Source organism: Lontra canadensis, unplaced genomic scaffold (assembly GCF_010015895.1).
Source record: "Lontra canadensis isolate GAN:19392208 unplaced genomic scaffold, GSC_riverotter_1.0 scaffold5, whole genome shotgun sequence".
NCBI classification, from domain to species: domain Eukaryota; kingdom Metazoa; phylum Chordata; class Mammalia; order Carnivora; family Mustelidae; genus Lontra; species Lontra canadensis.
In genome coordinates this window covers 15,499,614-15,526,315 of record NW_022630999.1, presented here as the reverse complement: position 1 = coordinate 15,526,315, position 26,702 = coordinate 15,499,614, and the positions used below count along the sequence as shown (strand labels likewise).

General features: G+C 49.8%; 1 protein-coding gene across 2 annotated transcripts in view; it reads right to left on the bottom strand.

Annotated features, from left to right (window-relative positions):
• The window catches only part of AFAP1L1 (actin filament associated protein 1 like 1), a 56,690-nt gene that overhangs the window by 4,306 nt on the left and 25,682 nt on the right, over positions 1 to 26,702 (bottom strand). Inside the window, exons 4-18 of one of the 2 annotated variants that reach the window (XM_032851501.1) lie at positions 26,380 to 26,477; positions 25,147 to 25,255; positions 21,767 to 21,892; positions 20,892 to 21,103; positions 19,025 to 19,204; positions 16,958 to 17,050; positions 13,995 to 14,088; positions 13,600 to 13,752; positions 12,230 to 12,441; positions 10,460 to 10,605; positions 9,776 to 9,848; positions 7,881 to 7,992; positions 4,753 to 4,917; positions 2,188 to 2,366; positions 31 to 159 (exon numbers count right to left, since the gene is read on the bottom strand). In XM_032851501.1, coding sequence (XP_032707392.1) covers positions 31 to 159; positions 2,188 to 2,366; positions 4,753 to 4,917; positions 7,881 to 7,992; positions 9,776 to 9,848; positions 10,460 to 10,605; positions 12,230 to 12,441; positions 13,600 to 13,752; positions 13,995 to 14,088; positions 16,958 to 17,050; positions 19,025 to 19,204; positions 20,892 to 21,103; positions 21,767 to 21,892; positions 25,147 to 25,255; positions 26,380 to 26,477 — 2,081 coding nt within the window. The remainder of the gene's footprint in view (positions 1 to 30; positions 160 to 2,187; positions 2,367 to 4,752; positions 4,918 to 7,880; positions 7,993 to 9,775; positions 9,849 to 10,459; positions 10,606 to 12,229; positions 12,442 to 13,599; positions 13,753 to 13,994; positions 14,089 to 16,957; positions 17,051 to 19,024; positions 19,205 to 20,891; positions 21,104 to 21,766; positions 21,893 to 25,146; positions 25,256 to 26,379; positions 26,478 to 26,702) is intronic. The other variant, XM_032851502.1, reaches the window with a different exon arrangement.

Below are 26,702 nucleotides of genomic sequence, written 5' to 3'. Positions count from 1 at the left end.
GAATTTTGATTCGCTGAGCTATTGCAATACCTTGGCTTTCTGTAGCACCCTTCCTTGGTTGGAGGTTACGATGGATGGGCTTCTCTTCCTCAGCTCAGAAACACAGTTGACAGGGAGAGGTTGTTCTGGGGCGTTGTTCTGGGGTTTATTTGCAATTTCCTGTTAATGAGGATAAATAGTTACATAGGTGAGGCCTAATGCTGGCTTCCCACACCTGGCTTGCCCTCCAAAGAATGCAAATAGAAGGTGCTGTTAGGCCAGCACCAAACAGGGCGAGGGGAGGAAGGCCCCTTGAGGGCCTTGAAATGAAAGTAATTGACCTCTAGAATTACGGAGCCCTCATTATGCACCAGGCTTTGCATGGATTAGCTCATTTAGACTTTCCAAACCTACGAAGTAGGTACCATTATTAGTCACCCTGTTTTACAGATGAGCCAAATGGGAAGGTCAAGTCACTGCTCAAGGTCACACAGTTGGTGAGCTGGGATTCAAACCCTACCGCCCTCTCTCTCTTCACCTCTCCCATATTCCTTCTCTTCTACAGTGCCCTCACCCCTTAACTTTTCCAGATAGTTGCTCAGTACATTACTGGTTGTAGTTCTTTAAGTGTGGCATATTAACGGCTAAGCCTGCAGGGAGTTTAGAGAAGACATCTCTTTCTCTCCAAAGGCCTTCAGAAAGGTTCACAAGTCTTGGGAAAAGCCATCTGGAATGTGAATTTCAGGGCACATTGGTGGGAAGAAGCAGCTGGGAAGAGTGAAACCACTTCTAGCTCCTCCTCCAGCCCTCTGTGAGTTTGCCTTTGTTTTCTTAAGCTCTTCATCTGTAACTGAGGTTGGAAAGCCCCAAGGAGAGGAAGCCTGCAGGCAGAAGGCACAGCCTGGCTTGGAGACGTGGGGTGTGGTCTGACCAGGCGGTGGCAACTCAAAACTTATCCGACAAGCTATTTCATCTGTTTGAATCTACCTGTCCTTTTCTGAAAGCAGGCATTGAGTTTTATTTATTCAACAAACATTTGTTGCACTCCTATTTTGCGGACTCTGTAGAAGCGCTAAGGTTATAATGATAAAATAGGCATAGTCCAATTTTTAATAAAACTATACAACCCATTGGGGAGATAGACATTAGACCAGGAAGGACACAAAAATACACACACACACACACACACACACATACGTATACACAAATTGTGGCCGAGTGCTATGAGAAAGAATAACACATTGGACTCATCGCAATTTAGACCAGTGGTTCCCAAATAGGGGCGATTTTGCCTTTCCAGGGGACGTTTGGCAATTTCTGGAGGCATTTCTGGTTGTTGGGTGGGTGTGGAACTACTGGCATCTAGCACGCAGAAGCTCGTAATGCTGATAAACATCCTACATGTACCTGGCAGTCCCCTATAAAAAGAATTATTGGCCCCAAATATCAGTAGTGCTGAGGTTGAGACTTTCAGACCAAGACGGAGGTCAGCCAAGTTCTCCCTGAGGAGCTCTCATTTGGGGCAAGAGGATCTACCTTGCAGGGGTGCTTGGAGCCCTGGAGATCACGGCTATGCAAAGCCCAGAGGACCACCTGGTACACTGAGAACCCTAAGACAGGGCATAAGCACCGTGGCTAAGGCTGGGCTCTGGAGTCAGTCTTCCTGCATTGCGAATCCTGCCTCCCACTTACTTAACTGAGTGACCTGGCATAAGTCCCTCAGCACCTCTGACCTTCGTTTCCTTGTCCATCCAGTGGTGCCAACATACCTAGTGTCCTACCTCCCGGGACTTCCGTGAAGATCGGGTGAGATAACAGGAGTTAAAGGCTGTACTGACCTACATACAGTACAGTTATTGACCTACAATACAGTTATTGTTCAACACAAACTTGTTATTCAACATACCGTAGTTACACTTACCAGTAACCCAAAGGCTACTTCTAGGATCACATTCAGAATAAAAAGTCAAATGGCAGGGCTTTGGGGGAGACAACACAGGCCAGAGCTTTCTCTGACGGTCCCCTCCCTAGCAGTGCCACCTGTTCTTTGGCAGGCTGTCTTCTGGCATGTTCCCGCTCCTCTTTGGGCATCTACTTGCTCATCTGTAAATGAGCATCATTCCTACCCGCAAAGAGTGACCATGAAGATCTATAGCACATGAGGGATTTAAGAAGCAGCTACCCCGGCCCACATGGGCGTGGACTCACCCCACTCTTGTTCTTGCTGCTCATGGAGAGCCCCAGCGTCGGGCCCCCTGCCAGGGACTGCTGCAGTCGCTCCTTCACAGCCACAAGCCGCAGCTCCAGGTCGATCCGGCGCTCCTCCTTTGCCCGACACTGAGCTTCCAGGGCAGCCACGGCCTCCTCCAGAGCCTGTAACTTCGTTCCTGTGTCCAGAGACATGGCAGAGAAACAGCTGAGCTTGGCCTGAAGCCTCAGCTAATTTGGCAGGACCTCAGGTTCTAGTCTGTCCCTCCCAGGGGGCTTTTCCAAGCCCTCAGTCCCAATTTGGAGAGGGACTTGGGGCCTGGGGTTCCAGCTCCAGGCTGGGTTGTGTCATTTTTACCTGCCCTGTATCTGTTTCCCCACCTTCTGGATCCAGAACCCTGATTTTCCCCTGGGAAACCACCTTTCTCCTCCAAGTCCCTTTAGTTTGGATGGAGCCGACCTCACTTTTAGTTCAAGGCATTGGCACAGGACTTGGACCTGGCCTATGATCCTATCTCCATTTTCTGGTCACAGTGGTTGGTTTAGAGATTAAAGTTGGTCCAATCAGAGTGAATCCTGAGGCTTCTGTGGGGTCCATTGGGAAGAGAAGTTTTCTTTGCAGGGGTGGTTGAGAGGATTGGGTGAGGGCTAGAGCTGTGCAGCTGTTATGCCACCATGAGGGGCAGAGAATGAAGCTAACACAGAGGAAGGCAGAAGACAGAATTATACTTCCTGGTGACATCGTTCCAATTCCTGGAACTTGCTATACCTGATTGCTCAGTTTTCCAATTAAAATTTTTTTTTCTTTTCTTTTTTTTAAAGTAAGGTCTAAACTCAATATAGGGCTTGAACTCATGACCCTGAGGTCAAAAGTCATATGCTCTACCAGCTGAGCAAGCCAGGCACCCCTATGGTTTTCCTCTCATTTCTTTTTTTTTTTTTAATTTTTTTGGAATTTCTTTTTTCCTTTTTTTAAAGACTTATTTATTTTAGAGAGAGAGGGAGCAAGGGGAGGGGTAAAGGGAGAGGGAGAGAAGCAGATGCCCCGCTGCGCGTGAAGCCCAGTGCTAGGCTGAGCTCTGGGCTCAATCTCATGGCCCTGAAATCAGGACCTGAGCTGAAATCAAGAGTCTAACCCTCAACTGGCTGAGCCATCCGGGTGCCCTCCTTTTCATTTCTAAGCCAATTTGACTTTGGTTTCTCTTACTTGTAACTGAGTTATAATACAGGGCTTTACATCGACCATGGGCTCCTACTGGGATTTTGTTGCTTTTCAATCTAAACTAACAAACCTGTATTAATATCTTTTCATGCCAAGAGGTGTGTTGGGTCTTACCAGGTTTAAAAGTTAGTTTCTTTCTCTCTTTCATTCATTCATTTATTCATTCATTCATCTATCCAGTAAATACTTATTGGGTGCTAAGCCCTTGCTTTGTACCGGGTACTGTTCTGGATCCTTGGGATAGATCAGTGAACAAAACAGGCCAAGATCCTTGATCTTACAGAGCTCATATTTGTGTGTTTGTGTGTGTGTGTGTGTGTGTGTGTGTGTATGAGAGAGAAAAAATAAATAAAAATGATAAACATAAAAAATAATCAAATGTTACAAAGTGATGTGCTATAGAAAAAAGTTGAGCCCGATAAGGAAGATAGCCTGTTCCAAACCCTGTTTTGACTCTTAGAAAGTTCTGTATATTGAGACCAAACTGCCTTCTTATGCTTCCCTCCCACAGATTCTGGTTCTTGGCTACACAGAAGAAGCCTTATCCTTTAATCTAGAAGTTCTCTGTTAGGTTCATGGATTCCTAGGCACTCTGTGGGTGAGCTCTGAGGGCATACGAGCTCTGGCTGCTGAAATTGTCCGCAACATTGTGAATTGTGGGTTTTTTTTCCCCCTTGGGAAAAGGATCCATAGGTTCCATTCGATTCTCACAGGGCTGTGTGACCTTGGATGTATTTTATAAAGGACAAGGCCTCTGCCTTCAAGCATGTGGGCAAACCTCAGGCTGAAAGTGTGCCAAACTCCAGCTATAGAGAGAACTCAGAGGAAAGAGCAGAAGGTGGGGTGCAGAGGAACCCTGAGCAGGCTGGGCCTGCAGAGGTCATGGCCATGGATATTGGAAGAGGATGTCTCTGTCCATCATTCCCAGCACCAGGACCAGTGTCTCACACAGTTGGGTGCTCAGCACTTCTCTGAATGAGTGACTTAATGGGAGGTTCAAAATGATGTCTCTTATTTCCTTGATTCTAAGGCACACTCTGTTTTCCACATTTTAACATTTCTAAAATCAGATTGAATTTTACTATATTAAGTGTACACGTTTTTGTGATGCCTTTTTATCCCCTTACCCAAGAGCAGTTACTAGAGTGATGGCACTTTCATTACTCAGGAAGGATGATGACAATGAAGTTGAGGAAGAGGAGGAGGAGGAGGAGGAAGAAGATGGGGCGGAGAAGCACACTGTCCTGGAGAAGCAGCTAACCTCTGCCATGGCAGCTGTCAGGGCTGAGCCCGTGCTCCCCTCCCCCCCAACTTGAGTGCCCAGGACACGCCCATGTAGGTACCTGGATTATTCCGGATGGCTTCCTTCAGCTCCCTCTTCTCCTGCCTCAGTGCCATCAGCTCTGTCCGGATTGTCTCCTTCTCTTTTTCCAGCTTCTCTTTTTCTACCAGGTACCTCCGGGCATCTTCCTCAGCTCGGTTCTTGCCGTACTTGTATTGATTGGCACCTGCAGAGATAAAAGTCAGGCAAAGGCCCCCCCCACTTCTGATCTCTCGTAAAGGTACTTGCGCGGCCTTAGCATCTTTCTCAGCCTCAACTTCTCCATGTATAAAATGGGAACACTCAGATCTATATCCTTAGTGTATAAATCCTCCAAGGAAACAGGAGCAAATGGGAGGCAGCAGAGCATCGGGACTAGGAACAAGGGCTTTGGAATGAGGCCGACCAAGGTTTGTATCCTCTTTTACCTTTTGCTGGTTGGGTGACATCGGGCAACAGTGATTAGTGGTGTTTCTGTGCCTCACCCCAGGCCTTGGTTTCCTTATTTGTAAATGCGGACATTGATCAAATTTACCTCTTTAGCATTGTGGTAAGTTTTTGTTTTGTTTTTAAAGATTTTATCCATTTACTTGAGAGAGAGAGCACAGAGGGAGAGCAAGAAGGAGAAGCAGGCTCCCCACTCAGCAGAGAGCTAACGCATGGATCCCAGGATATATAACTCAGAGCCACAGAGAATTAAGACCTTGGGCTAAACTCAGGCATTGCCCATTTTATTCCTGGAAAATGGGTGGAGGGAGAGAGGAGCCCAGGAATCCATTCCAGGCTCCACATTATGGTGGACAATTACAGATAATTTTGGCAAAAATTTATCAAGCATGTACTATATGCTAGACCATTTACATGCCTGTATGCCATTATATGCACTTAGTCTTCATAAAACCTTGCTATGATTAGCCCTGTTTTGTTGCTGGGGAAACTGAGGCACAGAGAGGTTGGATCTCAATGCTAATGATGTCAGAGCCCAGTTTGAGGCCATGTGTGTCTACTCCGGGCTCCGTGCCATGCATTACTGCTGTGGGCGGGGGGGGGGGGGGGTTGTGCCATAGTCCAGCGTTACAGGGAAGCTTTTATTTATTTATGTTTTTGTTTCAGACAGTCATTTACAGTCCTTTAAGCTGGTGGGGTGTGGAATTAGGAATGATTCCCTCGGTTTACTGATAATTAGGGTTTTGTCTCTCCAGCTCTTGTAGGGACTGCAATGGCCACCTGGTGACACATGCAAAGATCAATTCCTGTGTCAACTACCCTGCAGTTGGAGCCTGGTCACAAACAAAGCATGGAGGGCACAGAAGGGGACCCATAGTTTCCCTAACCTCCCAGGTACACAGTGGCATCCCAGGGGAATTTTCTCCCAGATGTTTGGATTTTATAGCCTGGTAAGCTAAAAATAAATGCATAAAGCAGCAAAGTGTTGTCAGTGTTATGTTGTATCAGATAAGGACTTTAAAACCCCCAACCACCATCTGTCATTTCCAGTATTTTATATCTCTTTTATATATCATCAGTACAACATTTCATTTGAGGAAAGAATACATGTTTTGTGATCTTTGTTGTTGTTTGAATGTTTTATGATTTCTTTAATCTTACATGGTTATTTCAGTTTACTTTTCCATTTTATTTTATTTTTTAATTTTTATTTTTATTTTTTGGAGAGAGAGTGAGCATGAGCGTAAGTGGGGGGTGTGGGCAGAGAGGGAGAGAGAATCATAAGCAGACTCCACGCTCAGTGTGGAGCCCTACGTGGGGCTTAATCTCAGATCCTGAGAACACAGCCTGAGCCAAAATCAAAAGTCAGACACTTAACGGACTGAGCCACCCAGGCAACCCTACATTTCCATTTGAAAATAGGCATTCCATAAAGGCCTGTATTTCCAGTGCCAAAGAGAGCATAGTGTAAGGAATGTGACACAACCACAAAGAAGGGACTTTCCCAAAGTTAGTTAGTAATTTAATGATCAAATGGGGCAACAGAATGCAGGTCTTCTGACCCCCAGAAGAGATAATCTACATTACTGAAGTGGAGATCTAATAAAGAAAAGTATTTTAAAATTAAATCTTCAAAAAGCAAGGAGTAGAACTTGACTCTGTTCAGGGGCAGGGGGAAGCACTATAAAGCAGTAACTGAAAAGGTTCTTGGAATATGCTGTCCTACAGGAAGCCGGCCGGCTTGTGAGTCACACAGGAGCAGAGATTAGTGCTGGAAGTCAAACAGAACTGACCAGAGTCTGGCATGCTTAGCCTTTATTGTGCAGTGTGGCAATCGGGCAAAATTCACGCAGCTCATCTATGGGGTGCTAGGGAGAGTGTGGGCTGGGACACAGAGGTGAGCCGTGCCTTTCATGGCAGCTGCCCTGAGGGAATTGGGAGGGGTTCCTTTCTCCATGTACTCCCCCAGATCAGGATTTGAAAATATTTTTAGACTTCGGAACAGACAGAACTTGAGGATGAATTTTATCTGTGTATATGTGTATTCATATATATGCAACATTGCAGCATAAAAACATATTTGGCCTTACTTAGTGTTAAAATTTTTGAAAACTAGTTGCTGATATTAAGAAGTCAGTAGATTTCCTATGAAGGCAAGGTTTCTGTTCTTTTTTTTTTTAATGCTTTCTTTATTTATTTGACAGACAGAGATCATAAGTAGGCAGAGAGGCAGGCAGAGAAAGAGAGGGAAACAGGCCTGCATCGGGCCAAGCAGCAAGCCCAACACGGGACTTGATCCCAGGACCCTGAGATCATGACCTGAGCCGAAGGCAGAGGCTAACCCACTGAGCCACCCAGGCACCCAGGTTTCCATTCTTGAATGATCTGTGAAGCTGGGCTGCCTGGCTGCGTGGGAGCCGCTGGCTGGAGCTGAGTAGCAGCGAGCCCTCTAGATGGAGCTTGCGAGCTCCAGATTCCTGCAGTCTTTCCCCACCCCATCCCCTCTTGTCTGCCCTCTGGAGGCCACAGTCTAGCTGCCCTCTGTCACGTGACTTGTGCTGTCATTTTTCTTATGGTAGAGTGTTTTCTTAATATCTCACTTCGCTCATTAATTCACATGTGCGCTGCCTGGGGGAATCTGATTGGAGATCCCCGACCCCGTGGATGGTTTCATTCCCTTCCTCACTCCCACCCAGAACTCACTGGAGGCATGGCGCTTGACTTTGACCTGCGGATCCACTCGATGGGACTTCTCACTGCAGGAGGAGGCATGGCGTTTCACCTGGGTGCCCGCGAGACGCTTGGGCTCCTCGTCCTGGGGGAGATGGAGAAAGGAGGTGAAGAGCAGGTAGGCTCAGAGCCCTCCAGGCAGGGGTATTCTGCTCCGAGTGGAGGGGGTGAGCACTGCAAGGCCTCTGAGATCACGGCCTTTCATTTTTAGACTGGGGCCACACTCAACAGTTTCTAGACTTCTTCTACTAGTATGTATCACGTGATTGGGTCGAGGGCCGCAGAAGGTGCCCCTAAACTGGAATATCTGGTGAGAGGAAAATCTGGAAGACTCAGGGGGCTCTGGGTGAGCATATTTGATTCATCATAGATACTTCTGTCTTCACGTCATTTGGAAGTATCCTTCACATTTTCTGAAATCGCTAAATGTAGAGTTCCCAGTTAAGATCAGAAGTCGTGGATGACATCGGCCAATGGTGGATGTTATATAACCTAATAAACTGGCTCTGCATTTTTAAAAAAGATTTTATTTATTTAAGAGAGAGAGAGAGAGAGAGAGGAGAGAGTAGAGAGTGTGTGAACAGGGGGAGGGCCAAAGGGAGAGGGAAAAGCAGGCTCTCTGCTGAGTGAGGAACCAGACCTGGGGCTTGATCCCAGGACCCTGAGATCAGGACCTGAGCTAAAGGCAAATGCTTAACTGAGCCACCCAGGCACCACTAAACTAGTTATACATTTGTGCATGTAGAGTATTATGGGCACTCAGAATCTGGTCAGAGCTCAGGGAGTCATGAGTGGAATATAATAATAATGTAACATAATAATGATATTGATAACAGTAGTACTCTACTTAGTGTGAGATCTTCTGATGTCTATGTGCTGTTAAACTCTTTCTATACAGTATTTCATTTGGTTCCCACAGTCATCCAACCAGGTAGGTTTTATAGTATTCATCTGAAGCCAGGAAATGAGGATTAGAGAAGTGAAGGCCAAGGTCACCCAGATTCAGCCCCAAATCCAAAGTTCATGCCATCAGGTACTAAGCTGTCTGGCTACTAATCTCTGCAGCTGAGAAAGATCTCAAGCTGCATCCGCTGGTTCATCTGAATCTGAAGAAAGACCATATAAGGAGAAGAAGGATGGCTGGAGAACTTTCTAGAAAAGGGAGCCTTAGAGGTGAGAGCTAGGGGTCATCCAGCTGTCTCCAAGGCAGGGGGACTGGCATGCAGACATGTCTACTTTCCTTGACAGCTTAATTCCCTCTTTCTCCCCCAGCTGTGAGGCCTGACCCACCCACCAGTGTCTGATCAGAAGGTGGCTCTCTTGTTCTCACATGGGAGGAAAAGACATGGGACACACTGCCAGAAGCAGTCTGTTCATGTGATGGCTACCGAGGCCTCACTGGCATCTCCTTGATTTAGTGAGCAAACGGGGAGACTCTGTCCTGGGAGCTGAAGGCCAGACTGTGGATGCCACCAAGTGAAGGTCTATGGGAGTGGCCACCTAGTTAGTGGCCAGCACCCCCCACCCTCCCAGGCACCCCCGAGTCAGCAGCATCAGTTCACAGAGCAGTGAGCCGGTAGAGAGCCCAACACCTTGCTTGGACCAGCATAGTGATTTGCAGTCATCAAATCCTGTCCTCTTCCTGATCTGGGGGCTCTTTGCTGTACCACCCTGCCTCCTCTGTCAGAGGATTCCATACTGAGCCATGATCTATGATAAGAAGGGTCCTCCCTCCCCTTCCAGCGGATGGTTCAATGAGGATCATCTCTGAGTACAGGAAAAAAGAAGTAGTGGCAGAGAGAGGGAAAGAGAGGAAAGAGCTAATCAGTGGCCTTTGCCACATTCCCAGCCCTCCCAAGGGAGCGCACCTGTATCTTTTCATAAGGGACATCATCGTACACACGGGGCTCAGGCCACTGATCCTGGCAGGATCTTGCATATCTAGAAAATATAAGGTGTCATGATGATGGCAGTGATGATGACACTTTGTGGCTTACAGAGCTGTCTATCTACCCTCCTTTGATTCTGTGATGAGTGCTAGAAGCTTAGTGACAGCAGCCATGCCAGGCAGCTCGGGGCCGTTGCTATGTTCAGGGCCTCAGAGGCAGCAGCTGCACGATTCTTACAGCAAGCAAGAGGTGAGTGACTCATCACCTCCATTCTGTAAGTGAGAACTCAGAATTCAAGCTGGCAAGCAGCTGCCCCAAGCTGTTGGTCGTGAGAGTCATGACTTGAACCCGGCTCTTCCAGGCCATGTACCAGCCCCAGTGGCCAAGGGTGTGAGGCCCTGAGGTTCCGAGGCACGAGAGCCGAGCCCTGTCATGACTGCAGCCCGGCTTCTCTGCTCTTTTGCTCACTGACTGCCCAGCACCCCCCAACCCCCCCCACCCAGGGCTCCCTCCGTTAGCCAGCTTGTGCCTGCCTGCTGGAGGAGGAAGGCACCCCCCTCTGACTTCCCAAGGCAGCAGAGCCCTCCTCAGCTCCTCCTCCCTTCCCTCCCAGCACCCAGGGCTTTGAGAGTCTGCGGGGGGCTGCAGGGTGCCGGCCCTCACAGGAAGGAGTTGCGCCCGGCACTGACGATGCTGGTTAAGGTCTCCACATCCACGTAGTCATAGTGCAGCGCCTCAGGAGTGACTTTGGAGCCCATCTCCACCAGCAACAGCCCAAGCCAGCGGCCCATGTCCTCGGAGCAGTTTGCCTGCGGGAGGGAGGCACCGGCTGATGTTACGACCTCAGGCTACCTGCTCACTTCAGCCAAACCCGTATTTGTACAGTACCTGCTATCCAGCCAATACTCAGGGCTCCAACACACATCAGAAATCCAAGTGGCTTCTACCCCTTCTTTATTCAGGTTTTGGCTCTAATGCCTCTTCCTCAGAGAAGCCCTCCCTGACCACCTCTCTAAGACACACACCCTCACTCACACTCCTCAGAGCCTTCATGACCATTTAGATGTGAAAACAGCATTTGGGTGTTTCCTGAATTTTTAAAAAAATATTTATTTTTTTTTACTAGAGGAAACTATTTCTCACATTACCCAATCGAAATTTCTCCCTTATAACTGCCAATTATTTGTAGTACTAGTATACAGGAAAACAGCCAAGAAGTTGCTGGTTAACTGAACCCATAGTTCTAGGTAGTTCTCATTTAAAGAGCATTCTCATAAAATCAGCTGGGCACACAAATGCTAGACTTGTATAAGGGAAGCATGCTTCTTGCCAGAAAGCTCTGTGTTTGTTTAATTTAAGAGAAATAAGAGACCTTTATCAACCTATCAAAAGTAAAAGTGAGTGACAGAGGCAATATTTCTCGATACTTAAGAACTGGGTGAGGCATTGGGTACTGGACAAAGCAAACAAGATCAAGAGGCTGGATTTTCATTCTACGATCAGAACAAGAGGCCGCTGACACCCTTGGATCCTTGGACAAAGCACCTGGCTGCCCTGGCCTCAGTTTCCCTGTTTGTAATGTGAGGGGGTAGTTCTTTAATTTTCCTTCCAGGGTTTACATTTTAAATCCCAAAAAGCCAAACGAGGGCCATGTGGAGGAGAGGCTCCATGCATGGGTGCAGGACAGAGAGGAGGGTGAGGGCCGCTGGGTAGGAACGACCATGAATGGGTGGATTGAAATCACGTTTTCATTCGGCCATTTGTTCCACAAATAGTAACTGAGCCCTTAGTATGGGCTGGACATCATGTTGGCTTCTGGAAAAACCGAAAGTATGTAGAACAGGCATGGTTACTGCCTTCCTGGAGCTCAAAGATTTCAACTCAGTATGGAGAACACCTTTCCAAAAATGTAGCCGCTTGATGGGCGGGGCAGCCTGCCTTGAAGGGCAGGGGTTTATCTGAGGCGGCCGGCCACTGGTGGAAAGGTTTTCGGGAGGTTCCGATTCAGATCCAGGTTAGATCAGACTAGATGCCTTTTGGGCTTGGGATTTTAAGACAAGGGAGAGTAAACAAACTTTGGTTCTAGGGTTGCCAGATTTAACTAATAAAAATGCAGAATGCTCTGTTAAATTCGACCTTCAGATAAACAACGCATACTTTTTCAGTACAGGTATATCCCAAATATCACATGGGATATATTTGCATTAAAACCATTGTTGTTTATCTGAAATTCAAATTTAAGTGGGTGTCCTTTTTTTTTTTTTTTTTTTTACTGGTAGTCATTCTCTGTCACTTGGCAGCCCGTGGGCTTACTTTCCCTTTTCCTCAGGCTCTGTAATGTCCATTAGCAAGGTCCCCAAGACAAAAGCCCACAGTCAGGCCAAAGCTCCTCAGCCAACACCACCAGGAACCCCCTGGATTCTCTCCTCTCACCTCCAAGATGGCAACCTCCTGCCGGTTGCGCAGAATCCTGAAGGCAAATGGATGTCTGGGCCCAAAGCCTGGGGCCACCTCACAGCCGCGGAGAGCAATGGCATTCATGTGGGTCCTCAGGTCTGTGTGATCCTTGTGGAAGTACAAAGTGTTGCATTTCAGGCGGCACCAGCGTTCCTTCCAGCCCTGGTTCACCAACACGTTCAGGTAGCCTGGGAGGGGGAAACCAGCGGGGTGACCTCCTGACAAACCAGCCCTGGGGAAACCCAAGATGGGGGCTATGAATCTGCATGGGTCTACACCTTAGGGACAAGTGCCTGGACAACCCTCATTCTCTAGCTGGAAAGAGGCCTTATGGGTCCTGGATCAGCTCACTCTGGGCCTGCGGCCTCTGGCACCCTCTTCTCCCTGAGTTTCATTTCCTTATCTGAAATGGGGATGATGAGCACACTCTTATATTGCTACACAGTCTTTGTACCACACCCAGCTTGGTGATAAGGGCAGGAGACTACTGTAGAGGTGAGTAAAAGACGACACTATCCCTTTTGCCTTTCCTCCTCCCCAAATACTGAACCGATTAGTGAGACAGAAAATAATGGGTGATGCTGACACCTGGTGGCAGCATGCGGGAACAAAAGCATCTCGCCAAGAGAAAGAATTCTAAAATGAGCAAGGCACAGGCTGATGACCAAGGGGTTTAGAATTCATTCTCAACATTTTAGATTTAAATAATTTTTTTCCTACAACATGCCCTGATTCACTGGTTACAAAATAATTCTTTATAGCCATGTGGTTTTATAATATTTTTTCTGGTTTAAGGGAATATTACTACATATCCAAAATACAGAATTTTCTATTGGAGTCCAGTATGCGGAACACTGCATTAACGAGAACAGAATAATATATCTTCCCTTCTAAGCCATGTTAAACTTCCATTGAAGGCATTTATAACCATGTTTAACTCACACTGATTGCATCTGTTAGCACTTAAATATTTTTATCCGAGAAATTTCCCTATGAGACTGGGTTGTAACTTACACACCTGCCATGTTATGTGCTGGGAGGAGATAAGAGGCTCTCCTCCCATCACAGTGGAAGAAACTGAGGCCCACAGATGGGCAGTGACTGGAGCTGAGGTCACAGGGAACACAGAGATGGGGAGTCAGGTGGCTTTTCCTTTTCCTGAGTGTTAGAGCCTCACCGGAGACAAGTGATGGAAAGGCATGGATTGTTGATGGAGTGGGGGTTGGGTGGGATTCTCTCCTCTGCCCTGGGAGCAAGGTGGAAGAGGCCTGGAGGGTTTTCCTGCTTAGCCCAGGGGACAACAGCACCAGGGTGTGACTCTTCTCCTGCCGGTGCCCAGGACCCACCGCAGCACGGGACCTCCTCCTCGGAGCAGGGCATCTGCGGGCCATCAGCCAGCGGCTTCTTCTTGGAGAAGCTGATGATGCGGGTGATCTTGCGGCCGGCAGCCCTGCTCACTGAGCCCTTCAGCTCTGCCAGACTGCTCTTCTTCGCTTTGCCTGTTGCCATGGAGATGGGTGAGGGGAAGGGAGGGAGCCCCACGTCCCAGACCCACCTACCCCAGCCTTCCCAACGGCCCTTTCAGCCTGCACTTGGGGCCTGACGGCTGCTGCAGGTCTGAAGAGGCCAGGTGACCTTCCCCAGATCTCCAGAGCCCTTGGGACCTGCTCTGCACCGTGTCCCCCGGCAAGGCCCCTCCCGGCTCTGACATTCTCTAGCCTGAGCCCCCAGAGTCTCCTACCATGGTCGCAGGCCTCCCTGCGGCCCAGAGTAGAACAGCTGTCACCCCTGCCCAGGCTGTCCGAGTCTGAAGTTTGCTTCTCTTGGGACAGTCTCTGGGGAGGAACACAGACAGCCTCTTGTCAGAGGGCACACTCAGAAGTCGCCCTTTGTTGGTTCAATCCCCCCAACCCCTGCACACAATGATCACCTAACAAATATTTGTCAGCATCTCTCCTGGGCCTGACTCTACTCCAGGTCTGGGGAGGACACGCTGACTTAGGGCAGTTGTGCCTTTGAATCTCTCATCGTCCATTTGGGGAGCCAGGCACCTTGTTGTAACGCGCTGTAATAAGTTCTTAGGATTTCCCATATTCAGTAGGTGACAGGGTCTGGGGAGATTTAAGTGGGGATACTAATGTAATGTAACTGGTTTAGGTGACCTCCGTAGGGACAGACTGTCAGCAAAAGAACCACATTAAAGAGTGTCATCCTCGGCAAGGTAAGACGTGGTTAAGGGAGGAGTTAAGACGACAAGATGTAGAAAAAAGGGATGAGTTGGCGTGTTCAGAATAGTGTTCAGACTTGGTGACCGGGAAATGTGAGCGGTGACAACGGAGGGGTCGTCATAGCCCTGACTCGGTAAAGAGGCAGTGAAGACGCGCATATGCGTCATGACAGCAACTCCAAGCCAAAGCAGCTTTACTTGTCCACCACCTCTGGACCCATCGCTCACCTGTCTGTTTGTTCATTCGCTCATTCGGACAAGGTCAGTTAAGTGACTACCAGGTACTGTGGAGGTGGTAGGGCAGGGTCAGATGGACCTTGGAGAAGATTCTGTCCCTGGTACCACCTGTTAGCTGTGGGAATGCAGGAACATCTTTTCTTCTTGTCGAAGCTTGGTCTTCTCACTCGAATTACACCCTTTCCCAGGGAGCCAACAGATGGTCTCCTCTCCCACACCTGTGGGCTGTGCTGCCACCTCGCTTTAAAAGCTAAACGGTGCCAGTCAGACTTGGGACAGGATTAAAATGCCACCAACACATTTAAACAGTAGAAGAACAGAGCTCTGAGGGCTCTCCACTGTTCCTGCCAAGGACTTCCCGGACCAGGCTCAGGGATGCTTTGCTCTAAGCATGACACTTGGGGGCCTGGAGAGACAGGAGAGGCCTTGGGCTCCCCTCAATTTCCAAAGGCTGGAAACATGGCCACTGTCCGAAATGGGATAGATCTGTTAGTATAAATGATCTCCCCTGTAAATTGTGAAACAACGTATAGTTCTATTTGTCTTGCAGTGGTATACGGATGGCATGTTTTTCATCAAGATAGAGCACAAAACACACTCTGATACAAAACACACTCTGAATACAAAACACAAAACACACTCTGAAACCTTTGGAATGGGCTTCGCATACAGGATTCCATGGAGACACACAGCCCCCAATCCCACTCACTTCCAAAATCCCACCCTCAACCTTTGAGCAACCCTCCCCAGGACACTGAGTGTAGGAAGTGTCCTCTGCACAGGCTCGCCTCCCCGTCCTTCACACATACCTGGGCCTGCACCACTGCATGGCCTGCGGGTGTGTGCACGTGCACACAGGTAGACACTGTCCACATGCACACACGTACACACTGTCCACGTTGCGTTCCTTCAGTCCTTACAAATGGCAAGGGCCAAGTGTAGGTAGGATTGATCTTCCCCAGCCTCTGCCTGGCATGAGAGCCCTCTACCCATCCTCTCCCAGTGACTCTCTGTTGGCCCTGCGCCTTTGCTTCTGCTGCTGCCTTGCAGCCCCTGCCCCTTGGCCCACCTCTGCCCCCATGCAGTCTCACCTGTTCTTCAAAGCTTAACACAGGTGCCATCTTCCCTCCCCCTCCCCCACTGCCCCCCCAGCCAGCGCGAACCCCTGTCCCCTTCAGGGCTGCCAGAAAGGTCATGGAAAGGGCCACTCTAATAGGCCAGGGAGCCCCTTTCTGTCTGAGTCCACCCACACTGGCCACCTTCCATTCCATGCTTTCCCCCTACTCTGGAGCCTGCTCCCTGGGCTTGGAATGCCCTTGTCCTCCCCTTCCTTTGGAGTTATTCGCCCTCATCATGAATGCACTCTCTCAGAGAACCTTCCCAGATGCCTGGAACAAGAGCTGGCCCCTGACAGTTGCTCCCAGGGTACCTGGTACTTTCCCCTCCCAGAGTTCATGCAGCGCCCCCCAGCGGCGGGGGGGGGGGCACGGTGTTTCTGTTTGCATTGTGCCTGTGTGCCCAGCACAACACCTGGTGCTCTGGGCTCACGAACGACTTGCCAAGCAGAGCTCAGCTCGCCCCTGCACCTTGAGAGATGGGATGGCAAAGTCATCAAGAGCCAGGTGTATGGGTATATATTCTTGCTCTCCTTCATACGGACTGTGGGACTTGGGGTAAGCCGCTCTGTGTCCCAGCTTCCTCACCTGACAATGGAATTCGTCGAAGAGTCATCATAGGAATGAAAGTAGGTAATAACATGTGAAGCCTACAGGACAATGCCGGCCACACAGTCTTATTCTAGAAACACTAACCTTTATTACATGTGTGTAGGTTTGGGGCTGAGTCCCTTGGTCACCCAGCTACACCTGGCAAAGCGAAGGGGACTAGCGCATAGGATTTCCGGCTGCCTGAGCAAGTACTAAGTGACCACTTCACTCCCGTCCTAGTGTGGCACACTCCTCTGACGGTTTCCGATTTGCTTTTCATGGCTCCATTCAACGGTGCCCTCCTCCTGTCCTGGAAGAGTTACTTACTCCCTCCTCCGGCTCACACTGTGCCTTGGAGGTGGGCATTCATTCGTTCCTGCACGCATTAGTTCACGGCTGCTCTTGTGCCAGCTCCACACGGTGCGCTCATGGCTTGCATGAGGCCGGTGCCTGGCTTCACCACCCACCCGTGGATTCCCTGGGGCAGAGTCTCTGCCGCCCAGCACAGAGGAGACCTCGAGGAGATGGATGTACCTTTTCTAGGTCCAGCTTGCACAGGAGGACAGGAGATCTGGGCACGTCTGCGCCCTCCGTTGCCCCGGCAGGCCTGCTCACCTCTCGGATGACCTGCGGAGAGGGGGCATGGCTGTGAGCAGTGGGGCAGGGCTACTGTGGAGGCAGAAGGAAGAACGCAGTCTGTGGTCAGGGCCATCAAGAAGCGGGGATGGGATCCCTGAGCATAAGGGAGGGGTTGATGTGGCCTCCTGCACATCGGGGTTTGAACAGGCTTTCTCCTGCATCTGCCCCTTGAAAAGAGAACAGGGCTGGGGAACAAGAGGCACGGCTTCTAGACTGGGCTCCGTTGCTGATCAGTTGCATGGTCTTGTGAAAGCCACATCCCCCTGTGGGCCTTGGTTTCTCTGTGTGTCACATGGGGATAATCCTATCCTCTGCTTTCGTCCTTGGGGTGCCTGAGGACCGGTGAGATCGTGGGTGTGAAGGGCCATGTGACCCAGCACGCCCCGTGCAAGCACAAGAGACAGGCTTCTGTGACGGTGTGGAACCTTGACAACAGCCTGCAGACCACCGGGCTACCCCTACCGTTTCAAAGACGTGGACGCGGAGACTCCAGGCGCTCACTCACACCACAGAAGCACCCAGGCCATGAATAATGGCAGCAGTCCCTGTTGCTCAGCCACCTGCGGTTTTACATGGATTACCCTGTTGTATCCCCACAGCGGCCTCGAGGGGCCGAGACGACTATGATCTCTACGTCACAGACCAGGATGATGGGGCTCTGAGAACCGAAGCCATGGTTGGCTGCCCTCAACCTCTGGGTTAATGACCCCTCTGCCCCCCATATCGGATGTCAACAGTCTCCAATCCAGGCTTGACTCCAGTCTCAGGCTCCAGTCTAGGGCTCCTTCTTCTGACTCACCCGGCCCTTGGAGGGCAGAGGCTCCCCCAGCAGGCAGGTTCTCTCCCTTCCTTCCCCTCCTGAGACAAAGATAATGAGCACTAAGCCTCCCAAGGCGAGAGCTGGTTATCACAGGAAGGAAGGGAGGATGGCGAGGGAAGGAGGGGTCTGGTTCCTTTGTTCCAGCAGGAAGATCAGAGGAGGAGGGAGAAAGGTGTCAGTGGGGGAGCAGGACAGGGTGCAGGGAGGCTGGCCCTGGCCGGCAGGAGGTAAGGGACTGGGGAGGGCAGCCCCACCTCCATCACAAGATGATCACTTACAGTTACTGAGGACTTACTGTCTGGCAGGCACTATATTAAATGGTCTCCAGAATCTTTACAAGAACCATTTTACAGAAGAGGAAACTGCGGCACAGATAGGCAAGGTCATTTGCAGAAGATCACCTAGCCAGTAAGTGCCATTTAGGCCTGAGACCTGAACTCAAGTGTATGCCACCAAATTCCTCCCTTGTCATCACTGTGTCACCCTGCCTATGGCCTTTGGAGTAGATTTCCTTGGTAGCTCCTAATCTTGCCCCCAATGACTTGGTCGAGTGACATTTGGCAAGTCACAGAAGATTCCTGGGACTCAGTTTCCTCATCTGTAAAAGGGGAACGATAATAGTCCCACTGCCAAGAGTAAATGAGGTCAAGTATATAACGCTCTTAGCACAATGTGTGGCATAAGATACGTGCTCAGTACACGGTAACTCACTGCTCTGCAGTCAGAGGCAAGATGTGGAAGCTGGACCACAGGTGGGTGTTACAAGGATACACATTTCACCTGAGACAGGAAGGATTTTTCCTTTCTAATTTTTTTTAAAGGATTAGCTTATCTAACGATAAAATGTGTTTCCTTCAAAGATATTAAGCTCCCCATTCCAGGAGGCATATTCCAGGCTGGACAAGCCCACAGTAAGGACGTAAGAAAGAGGCTTCAGAGCACTAGAAGGAAGGCAGTACTCCAGCCTGAGGTCTGTCTCCTGGAGATGTCTGAAGCCCACCTCCACAGGTCAGTCAGAGCCGTGCACGGGACTCTGATCGCCACCCCTCCCCCGAGCAAGGCCTGTTCTTCCAGGGACTGGAGCTCACCTGGCTGAAAGCTGGGCCTGGGGAAGGGGGTGAAGGAAGGGCCGGGCCATGTACCTTCAGCCACTCCTCGGCTTGCTCCCGGCTCTGCAGGGCCAGCACCAAGACTTCAGTAGCCCCCTGGGAGAAACGCAGCTCGTGTCTCTTATGCCGGCTGTCCTTGGGCACGTAGGTGACGCTGCAGACATCCAACGCCAGCCTCAGATGCGGCTGCCGGTCCTTGGAGCTTTTGTAACACTGGACAGGAAGAGAAGGGGTCATCTTTCTGGACTGAAGGGCAGGGGAGGGAGATGCCCTCCCGCAAAGGCTTGGGAGAGCTCGACCTATCCCCCCACACCCGGCTCATGAAGACAGGCGATGTGGTTATTCACTCCCAGAGAAGAGAAGCCTGGAAGGGGGACGCCTTTGGATACCCTTTAGATCTCAAGAGCCACCCAGGGGCATAGCCATCTATTAGGAAGAGACAGAATTTAGCACAATCCTAGGAAGACCATTCTAGTCTAAAGAACCAGAGAAGAAACAAGCTGGCTCAGAAGGGAACCAGCTCCCTGCTACTAATGAGTTACCTAGTAGGAATGCAGCAGAGAGAATCCTAGCAGAGATGGAGTGCTGGGCTTAGGAAGTCAGTTATTTATCAATAATGATTCTCACTTCCCAATTCTTATTACGAAACCAGCATCAAGGTAATCTTGATACCAGGACCTGACAATGATATTACAAAAAGGGAAAATCATAGGCTGATCTCAATATGGTTGCAAAAGCCCTTAAAAAACCCACCAGCAAATAGAATCCAGACACATATAAAAGCATATTGTATCAAGACTGAATAGGGCTTATTCTAGGATTTCAAGAATGCATCAGCCTTCAAAACCAATCCTATAATTCATCATATTAATAGAAAATAAGGAGAAAAGCCACATATGTCAATAAAAACAGAAAAGGCATTTGGTAAAATTTTCCACCTGTTTGTAATATAAACTCTTAGCAAAATAGAGATATAGAGGGGACTGCCTTAATGTGATAAGGAGCTTCTACAAACCACCTACAGCAAACATCAGCCTTAATCGTGAATTATTGCAACTTTCCTTTGAGCTTTGGACTGAGACAAGGATGCCTGCTCTCACCGCTTCTATTTACATTGTGTTGGAGATCCTAACCAATGCAATATGCCAAGAAGAAAAAATGGCATAAGGAGTGGGAAGAAGTAAGTCATGACCTTTGGAGTGGTTCTGGCCTGGGGTGAGCTTTTCACTGCTCCAGGATGAGAAAAAAAATCATGTTTCAAATGGTTATATGCTGGACAAGGCTTCTCTATGGATTTGGGGGTAAATAACTATTGTTTTTTTTTTCTTAAATATCTATATTCCTACTCTGGAATTAAAGGTACATTTTTCTTCTATGAAATTATGGTGATGAGAGATGGCAGATTAAAAGAAAGCTAAGAAACCAAGTTCTGTAGTAAATGCTTCACAGCTTCAGTTTTAGAAAAGGCAAATGAATGGAAAAAATGAGAGTGGAAACCTGGATATTAAACTTACCAGTGGTTGGCTTTTGGTCAATGGGATTTTAGGTGGCTTTAAAAATCATTTTCATTACGTTTTTCTCTAGGTTTATACATAAACACATTTAGTTCCATAATGAAGACAATAAACATTGTTTTAAACAGATAAAAAACTCATTCCCAGTGAAACAAAAACTTGGCAAAGTCTGTATCAGGTCTTTGAATGTGTGTGTGTGTGTTTTCATTCTGCTCCAGTGGGAGAGCCCTGATCTCAGAAGCACTGAGCCTGTGTGCACAAAGCAAGCCCAGAGGAAAAGGCAGACACATCTGTACACACACACACACACACACACACACACACACACACACACACACACAAGCAGTCCATGTGAGGCCTAGAGGCACACTTCCGCGGCCACTCACCAGGAGCTGGTCCTCCTTGATGACGGTCAGCTGCTTGGCCCACTGCCCAAAGCGCTTTTTCCGCAGCAGGAAGGCGCATATCCTGCAGTCCCTCACCAGGTGCATGGAGGCTTCCTCTGAGGGCCACTGGTGTGTGGGCTGCGGCCCTTTGCCTTCCTCCTCCTCCTCGTCATAGGACTCGTAGGAGCTGCTCATTGGGTCCGAGTCATTGTCTGCGGGAGCCACGGGAAAGGACCTGTTACTGCTTTCTCCCCTGGGAGGCACCTTCTTACCTTTCTGTAGGTGTCCTTGCCCTGGGATTCGGGGACCAGGAGGGGTGGACATGAGGTGTGATCGCGGTGATCGCTACACCCCTCACGGGCACTGTGTTGTACAGATTTACCGGTGGCTTTGTGACCTCGGTGACTTCTCCGAGTTTCAGTTTTCTTATCAGAGAGACCGTCATGGTCAATGACGCTATCTCCCTCATCAGGCTATTAGGATCAGTGACCACAGGGCATTCAGCCCAGTATCTGGCACCCGGTGAGCGCTCTGCTAACAGCAGCTACTGTCATACCCCGTCATCGTCATGTCCTTAGTCGCAGGTGACTCTCATAGAACCCAGCAAATGCCTATTTTATACTGAAGGCAACTGGAGGCTCAAAGAGAATAAGACTCATTCAAGGTCAGTCACCAAGGGTCAGGGCAAGGGCTAGATCCAGGGCTCCTGACTCCCATGCCGGTGGTCTTTCCACTGAACCCTGGGATCACTGAGTACAAGGGCTTGGGGCCTCTGTGGTGACCCAGAGGGGCTGGTGTGCACGTGCGTGCCAGTGGTCAGGTCAAGGCCTGTTCTCTGAGGTTAGGCCCATTCTGAACACCTTCCCAGTACTTACAGGAGTTCTTTAGCTCCCCATTCATCCTGGTCGCGGGGTAGCTGCTATCTGTATCCTCGTAGTAGCCATCCATGATGGAGTGGGCTGGGCTGCAGCCATCTGTGGGGTTGGTGGAAGGAGCGGCACCTTGAAGAAAGACAGGCAGGCTGCAGGGGAAAACTCCAGACACCCTGCCCTTCCTTGGGGAAGATAGAGTACAGCTTCCTTGCCAGGATAAGGGGCCTCCTCTCTGCATGTTATCTGCTCTAGCTCCCCACAAGCTCTCTGTGCTCCTGTCACCAGAAGCTGCCCTTTTGGGCCCTGTCACACCTCTAGGGCTGTGTTTATGCTATTCTGCGTGCTCTCTTAGCTTCTGCTAGAGAACTCCTACTCATCCTTCAATACCCAACTCAAAGATCCTTCTTCTGACCTTCTCAGACAGAGAATGGTCAGCACCTCCTCAATGATCCCACAGCACTGGTGTGTGTGTGTGTGTGTGTCTTGGTCACAGCCATTTCCCTATACGTTACTCTAGCTGTCTGGACTCAGCACCCCCTCATCTTCTGCCACCTCGGTCCTTCTGCTCCCTTCCTGATACATGTGTTCTCTCCTGTGACAGTGATTCTCCCAAACCTCTGTGACTACGGGCAGGAACTGGACTAGAGGAGGTAATGGAAGTGCATACAACAGTGAACACAACAGCTGGAATGTTCCATGGAATGTTCCCAGCACATTCCCACTCAGGGGGGAACACAGTGCAGGGGAGGGGGCTATGTGGCACTGTATTCTGCTCAGATTTACCTGGGGTCTCTTTAAAATGCAGATCCCTGGGCTATCTCCCTAGAGATTCTGATTCACCGGTGGGGACTGAGCTGAGGAATCGACATTTAAAAAAAAAACTATTTGGGGCGCCTGGGTGGCTCAGTGGGTTAAAGCCTCTGCCTTCAGCTCGGGTCATGATCTCAGGGTCCTGGGATCGAGCCCCGCGTCAGGCTCTCTGCTCAGCGGGGAGCCTGCTTCCTCCTCTCTCACTCTGCCTGCCTCTCTGCCTACTTGTGATCTCTCTCTCTGTCGAATAAATGAGTAAAATCTTTAAAAAAAAATAAAAAAATAAAAAAAACCTATTTAATAGGACATTAAAAACCTGTAAAAATAGAAACTATATGGAACGCCAAGAAATCAGATTTTTTTTTTAAACAGTTAAGGTTATTTTGACGCAGATGGTCCCTGGGGCACACTCTGAAGATCGGTGGGTTAAAGGCATGTGCTTTGGGTTTGACCAGATTTGAGATGAATCTGTCGCCACCATTTATTGGTCATAAAAGTCTCAGTTTCTCTGCATTTCAGGGTCTTCGCCTTAGTGATGGGAGCAGTTCCCAGTTTGGACTAGTGATACAATGCATATAAGCTCTTGGCACAATGCCTGGCACGTAGAAAGCACTAGACAGATGCCAGTCATGATTATTACCATTTCCTTTGACTCCTACAATGCAGGGAGGTAGGTATGAGGCCCATTTTACAGATGGGGATGCTGTGGCCATACACCGTTTGCTAGGGACAGAGGCTGCATGAGAACTGAGGTTGTCAGCTCAGGGAATAGATGCACATCCCCTCTTCCAGGAAGACTTCCTTCATGCAGTGCAACTGGCTCTCACACCACACTGTTCTTCAAAGTGCTGCTCTGGGCTCCCAGCCCCTGCCATCCATCTGTTTCCTGAGGACAGCAGCACTCGAATTCCCAGCGACTGGGAGACCTAGTGCTATCTCCCTAGTGATGATCAGAGCCTGCCTTTCCCAGCAGGTCCTCTGCGGCCTCAGATGCCGGCAACATCCTGTGAGATGGAGGGGGGGCGGGCGGGGCGCGATGGGAAAGAGGGAGGGGACACCCGGGCAGCGCACTTGAACACCTGGCAGGGCTGGTCACTGTGTCAGAGGAAGGATATTCCCTGACGGGCTTGGCACCCTCTCCCTGGTCAAGCTCCCTGGCCCTTCCTGAGGCCCGCCCTTCCCTCCTGCCCCAGGATCCCCGCTGCCCCAGTGGAGAGGAGTGTGAGCTCCTGGGGAAGGTGGAGGAACCTCACCCAGCCGAGGGCCTTGATCTGAGCTTTAGCACTTTGTCCTCACCTTCCTCTCCTGTCCTCAAGTGGATAAAACAGAACAAAGTCATCTGCTTCGCATCCAAATAGCCGTTTGCAGCAACACAGACCGCAAGACTTTCAAGGCCAAAGAGAACCACTGACCACCTGGTCTAAGCCCACCCTTCCACTTTGTTTTCACTAGTTGATTCATCCTAAAAATAATACGCCACAGTAGCCCCAGGTGGAAAAAACCCAAATATCCACCAACTGACAAAGGACTGAACAACTATCCATACAATGGAACATGACATGGCCATAGAAAGGAGAGGAGTACCGATTCACACGGTGATGCAGGTTAACCTCGAAAACATTAAACTAAGGGAAATAAGCCAGGCTCCAGAGGCCACACATTGTATGGTTCTATTTATGTGAAAGATTCAGAATTGGCCAATCCACGGAGACGAAAAGCAGATTGGTGGTTGCCAAGGGCTCAGGGGAAAAGGACAACGAGAGTGACTGCTTAATGGGTACACGCTTTCCTCCCTGAGTGATGAAATGTTTGGGAACGAGGTAGAGCTGATGCTGCCCGACACGGGGAGTGTACTAAATGCCCCGATTGGACACTTTAAAGTGGTTGAAATGGTCCATTTTATGTTATGTGTATTTTGTTACAATAAAAAAATATTGCCATGGTGATAAGCACGATCAGTATAAAAGAGGATGAATGGGAAAATATTATGTTCCCTTCCCCCAGATGTTTATTAATTTCCCACAGGGGAATACTGTTCATGGTTCCTTGTACATCCTAGAAAAATTGCTAAAATGCATTCGTGAGTGTGTGCGTACCCCATTCAGGAACAAATGGAATCCTGTAATAGGTAGTATTCTGTGTTTGAGGTTTTGATCAATGAAGGGATCTTGGAATTCAGTTCTGATCAGCACAGAGAGACCTGTTTCTTTTTTTTTTTTTTTTTGGCAGTTGGAGACTAATCCACTGTGCTACTGAGTGAGAGCAGAACACCACAAAAACATTACGTCCCTGCACGATTACATGCATGTATCCAGCCCCCTTCTTATTTTCAGGGTAGGGAAGGGGAATGTCCAAGGCCGGACAGATCTGGGGCTGGAACCAAGTCCCTGATCACTGGGGCTAGGCCCTCTGGCCTCCCCTCTTAGATAGGCTGGGGGCTCAGGCAGCTTTTACCCCGGTTGTACGGAGGGCTGGGTGGGTGCTGGGTTTGGAGCTCCAGCCCTGGCAGGACACACGGGAGCTTTAGGAGAGGAGTCCCAGTTTGGGGGGGCGTGGGGAGACCAGAAACTTACTGTGGGAGCTGATGTACTCAGGGGACTTGCCCGGTCCCAGGGGTAGGGCCTCTTCATAGTAGTCCTCTGGCGGGGGCCGTTGGGGAAGTGGTGGAGGCAGGTCGGCTGACTGAAGGGGGACAAAGGAGGCAGGTAAGACCAAGAAGGCCAGGAGAGCGGAGGGAGTCGGTGGGGTGATGGAAAGGAGGCTACGGCAGAGAGAGGCAAGAGCCCCAAGGAGGTGGAGGGGGGATGCAGATGTGAAGCGGGAACTTCCGACAGAAGGGCAGAGGGCAGAGGTGGGAACCCTGAGAGGCCACCTGGTCCTCTATTTCTTGCCCGACTTATTTCAGCATCAGGACTTCTTGGGAAGATCTAAGAGTTTTGTGGAAGGTCACATAGATGTCGTTAGGCTTTAGATTAAGTAAGCCCACGCAGAATGACCAAAAACCACTGGAGTTCGGCAGTGCTCTGCAAACATGTCAGCACACCTGTGAGGAAGCACGACAAGCACGTGGAAGACACAGTACTCAGTGAGGTGGCACGGCCTCTTGGCTAAGAGTTTAGGCTCTGAGGCCACGGCACTCCCGCTTCACCAGGATTAAGCTCTGTCGCTCACGAGTTGTGGGCACTGACATGTGTGCTCACGCTAAGCCTCCGTTTCCTTACCTGTAAAATGGGGATAACAACGGTGCCAACCTCGTTCAGTTATTGTGAACGTGAAAAGGACGCAGTGAGGGGTCAACAGTTGGTACCACTGGACGGCGATGAGTATAGTGAGTTAGGCAGTCAACGCAGTGTTCAATGTCATTATGAGCCCCTTGCCTTAGTTCCGTGCACGAAAGCAGGGAACCCCAGGTATGGCCCAAAACTTTATTTTGCAAGTGAAAAACAGGCTCAGAAAGGGGAGGTGGCTCATCTAAGACCGCACAGCAGCAGGAGGAGGGCAGAGGCCACCAAGCCCTGACCCAGAGCTTTCCCCACACTCACTCCACGTTTATTATGGCAATCAGAAGTTGTGGGGGGGGACAGTCTCTGTGCCTGGAGGGACAGGGCAGTTCACCACATTATCCCTGCTCAGCATGGGCGAGGTGAGCACATCATGGGTCACTGAAATGTTCTCACAGCCTGTTTCTCCCCTTAGAACAGGGTCCTGCACAGCCAGGGGGGTCCTAGGCATTGGCAGGAGAGCTTCGCTGGCCACTTCGGAGGGACAGAGGGCCGGAGGGTGTGGGAACCCAGGCCATCACTCACGTGTCTCAGAGACGGGCTCTTGGCTGGCTCAGGGCTGGCTCCTTTGCAGGGTTCCCCGTCATCCTCTGGCATGTCCCGGAGGTCGCTCAGGTCACAGTCTACCGAGGGGCAGGCCATGGGGGCAGAGGAAGCCAGGGATGAGCTCGGTAGAATGGGAGGAAGCCTGGACCTGGGGTCTGGAGGCCTCTACCACCTCCTTCGTTAGAAACCCTCAGCAAGCGACCCCATCACTCTGAGACTTGGTCTTCTCCTCTGTAAACTGGTCCAAATAATCCCTCGCCTTGTCTGTCTGCCAAGGTTACCAAGAGGGCCAAAGGAAGTGG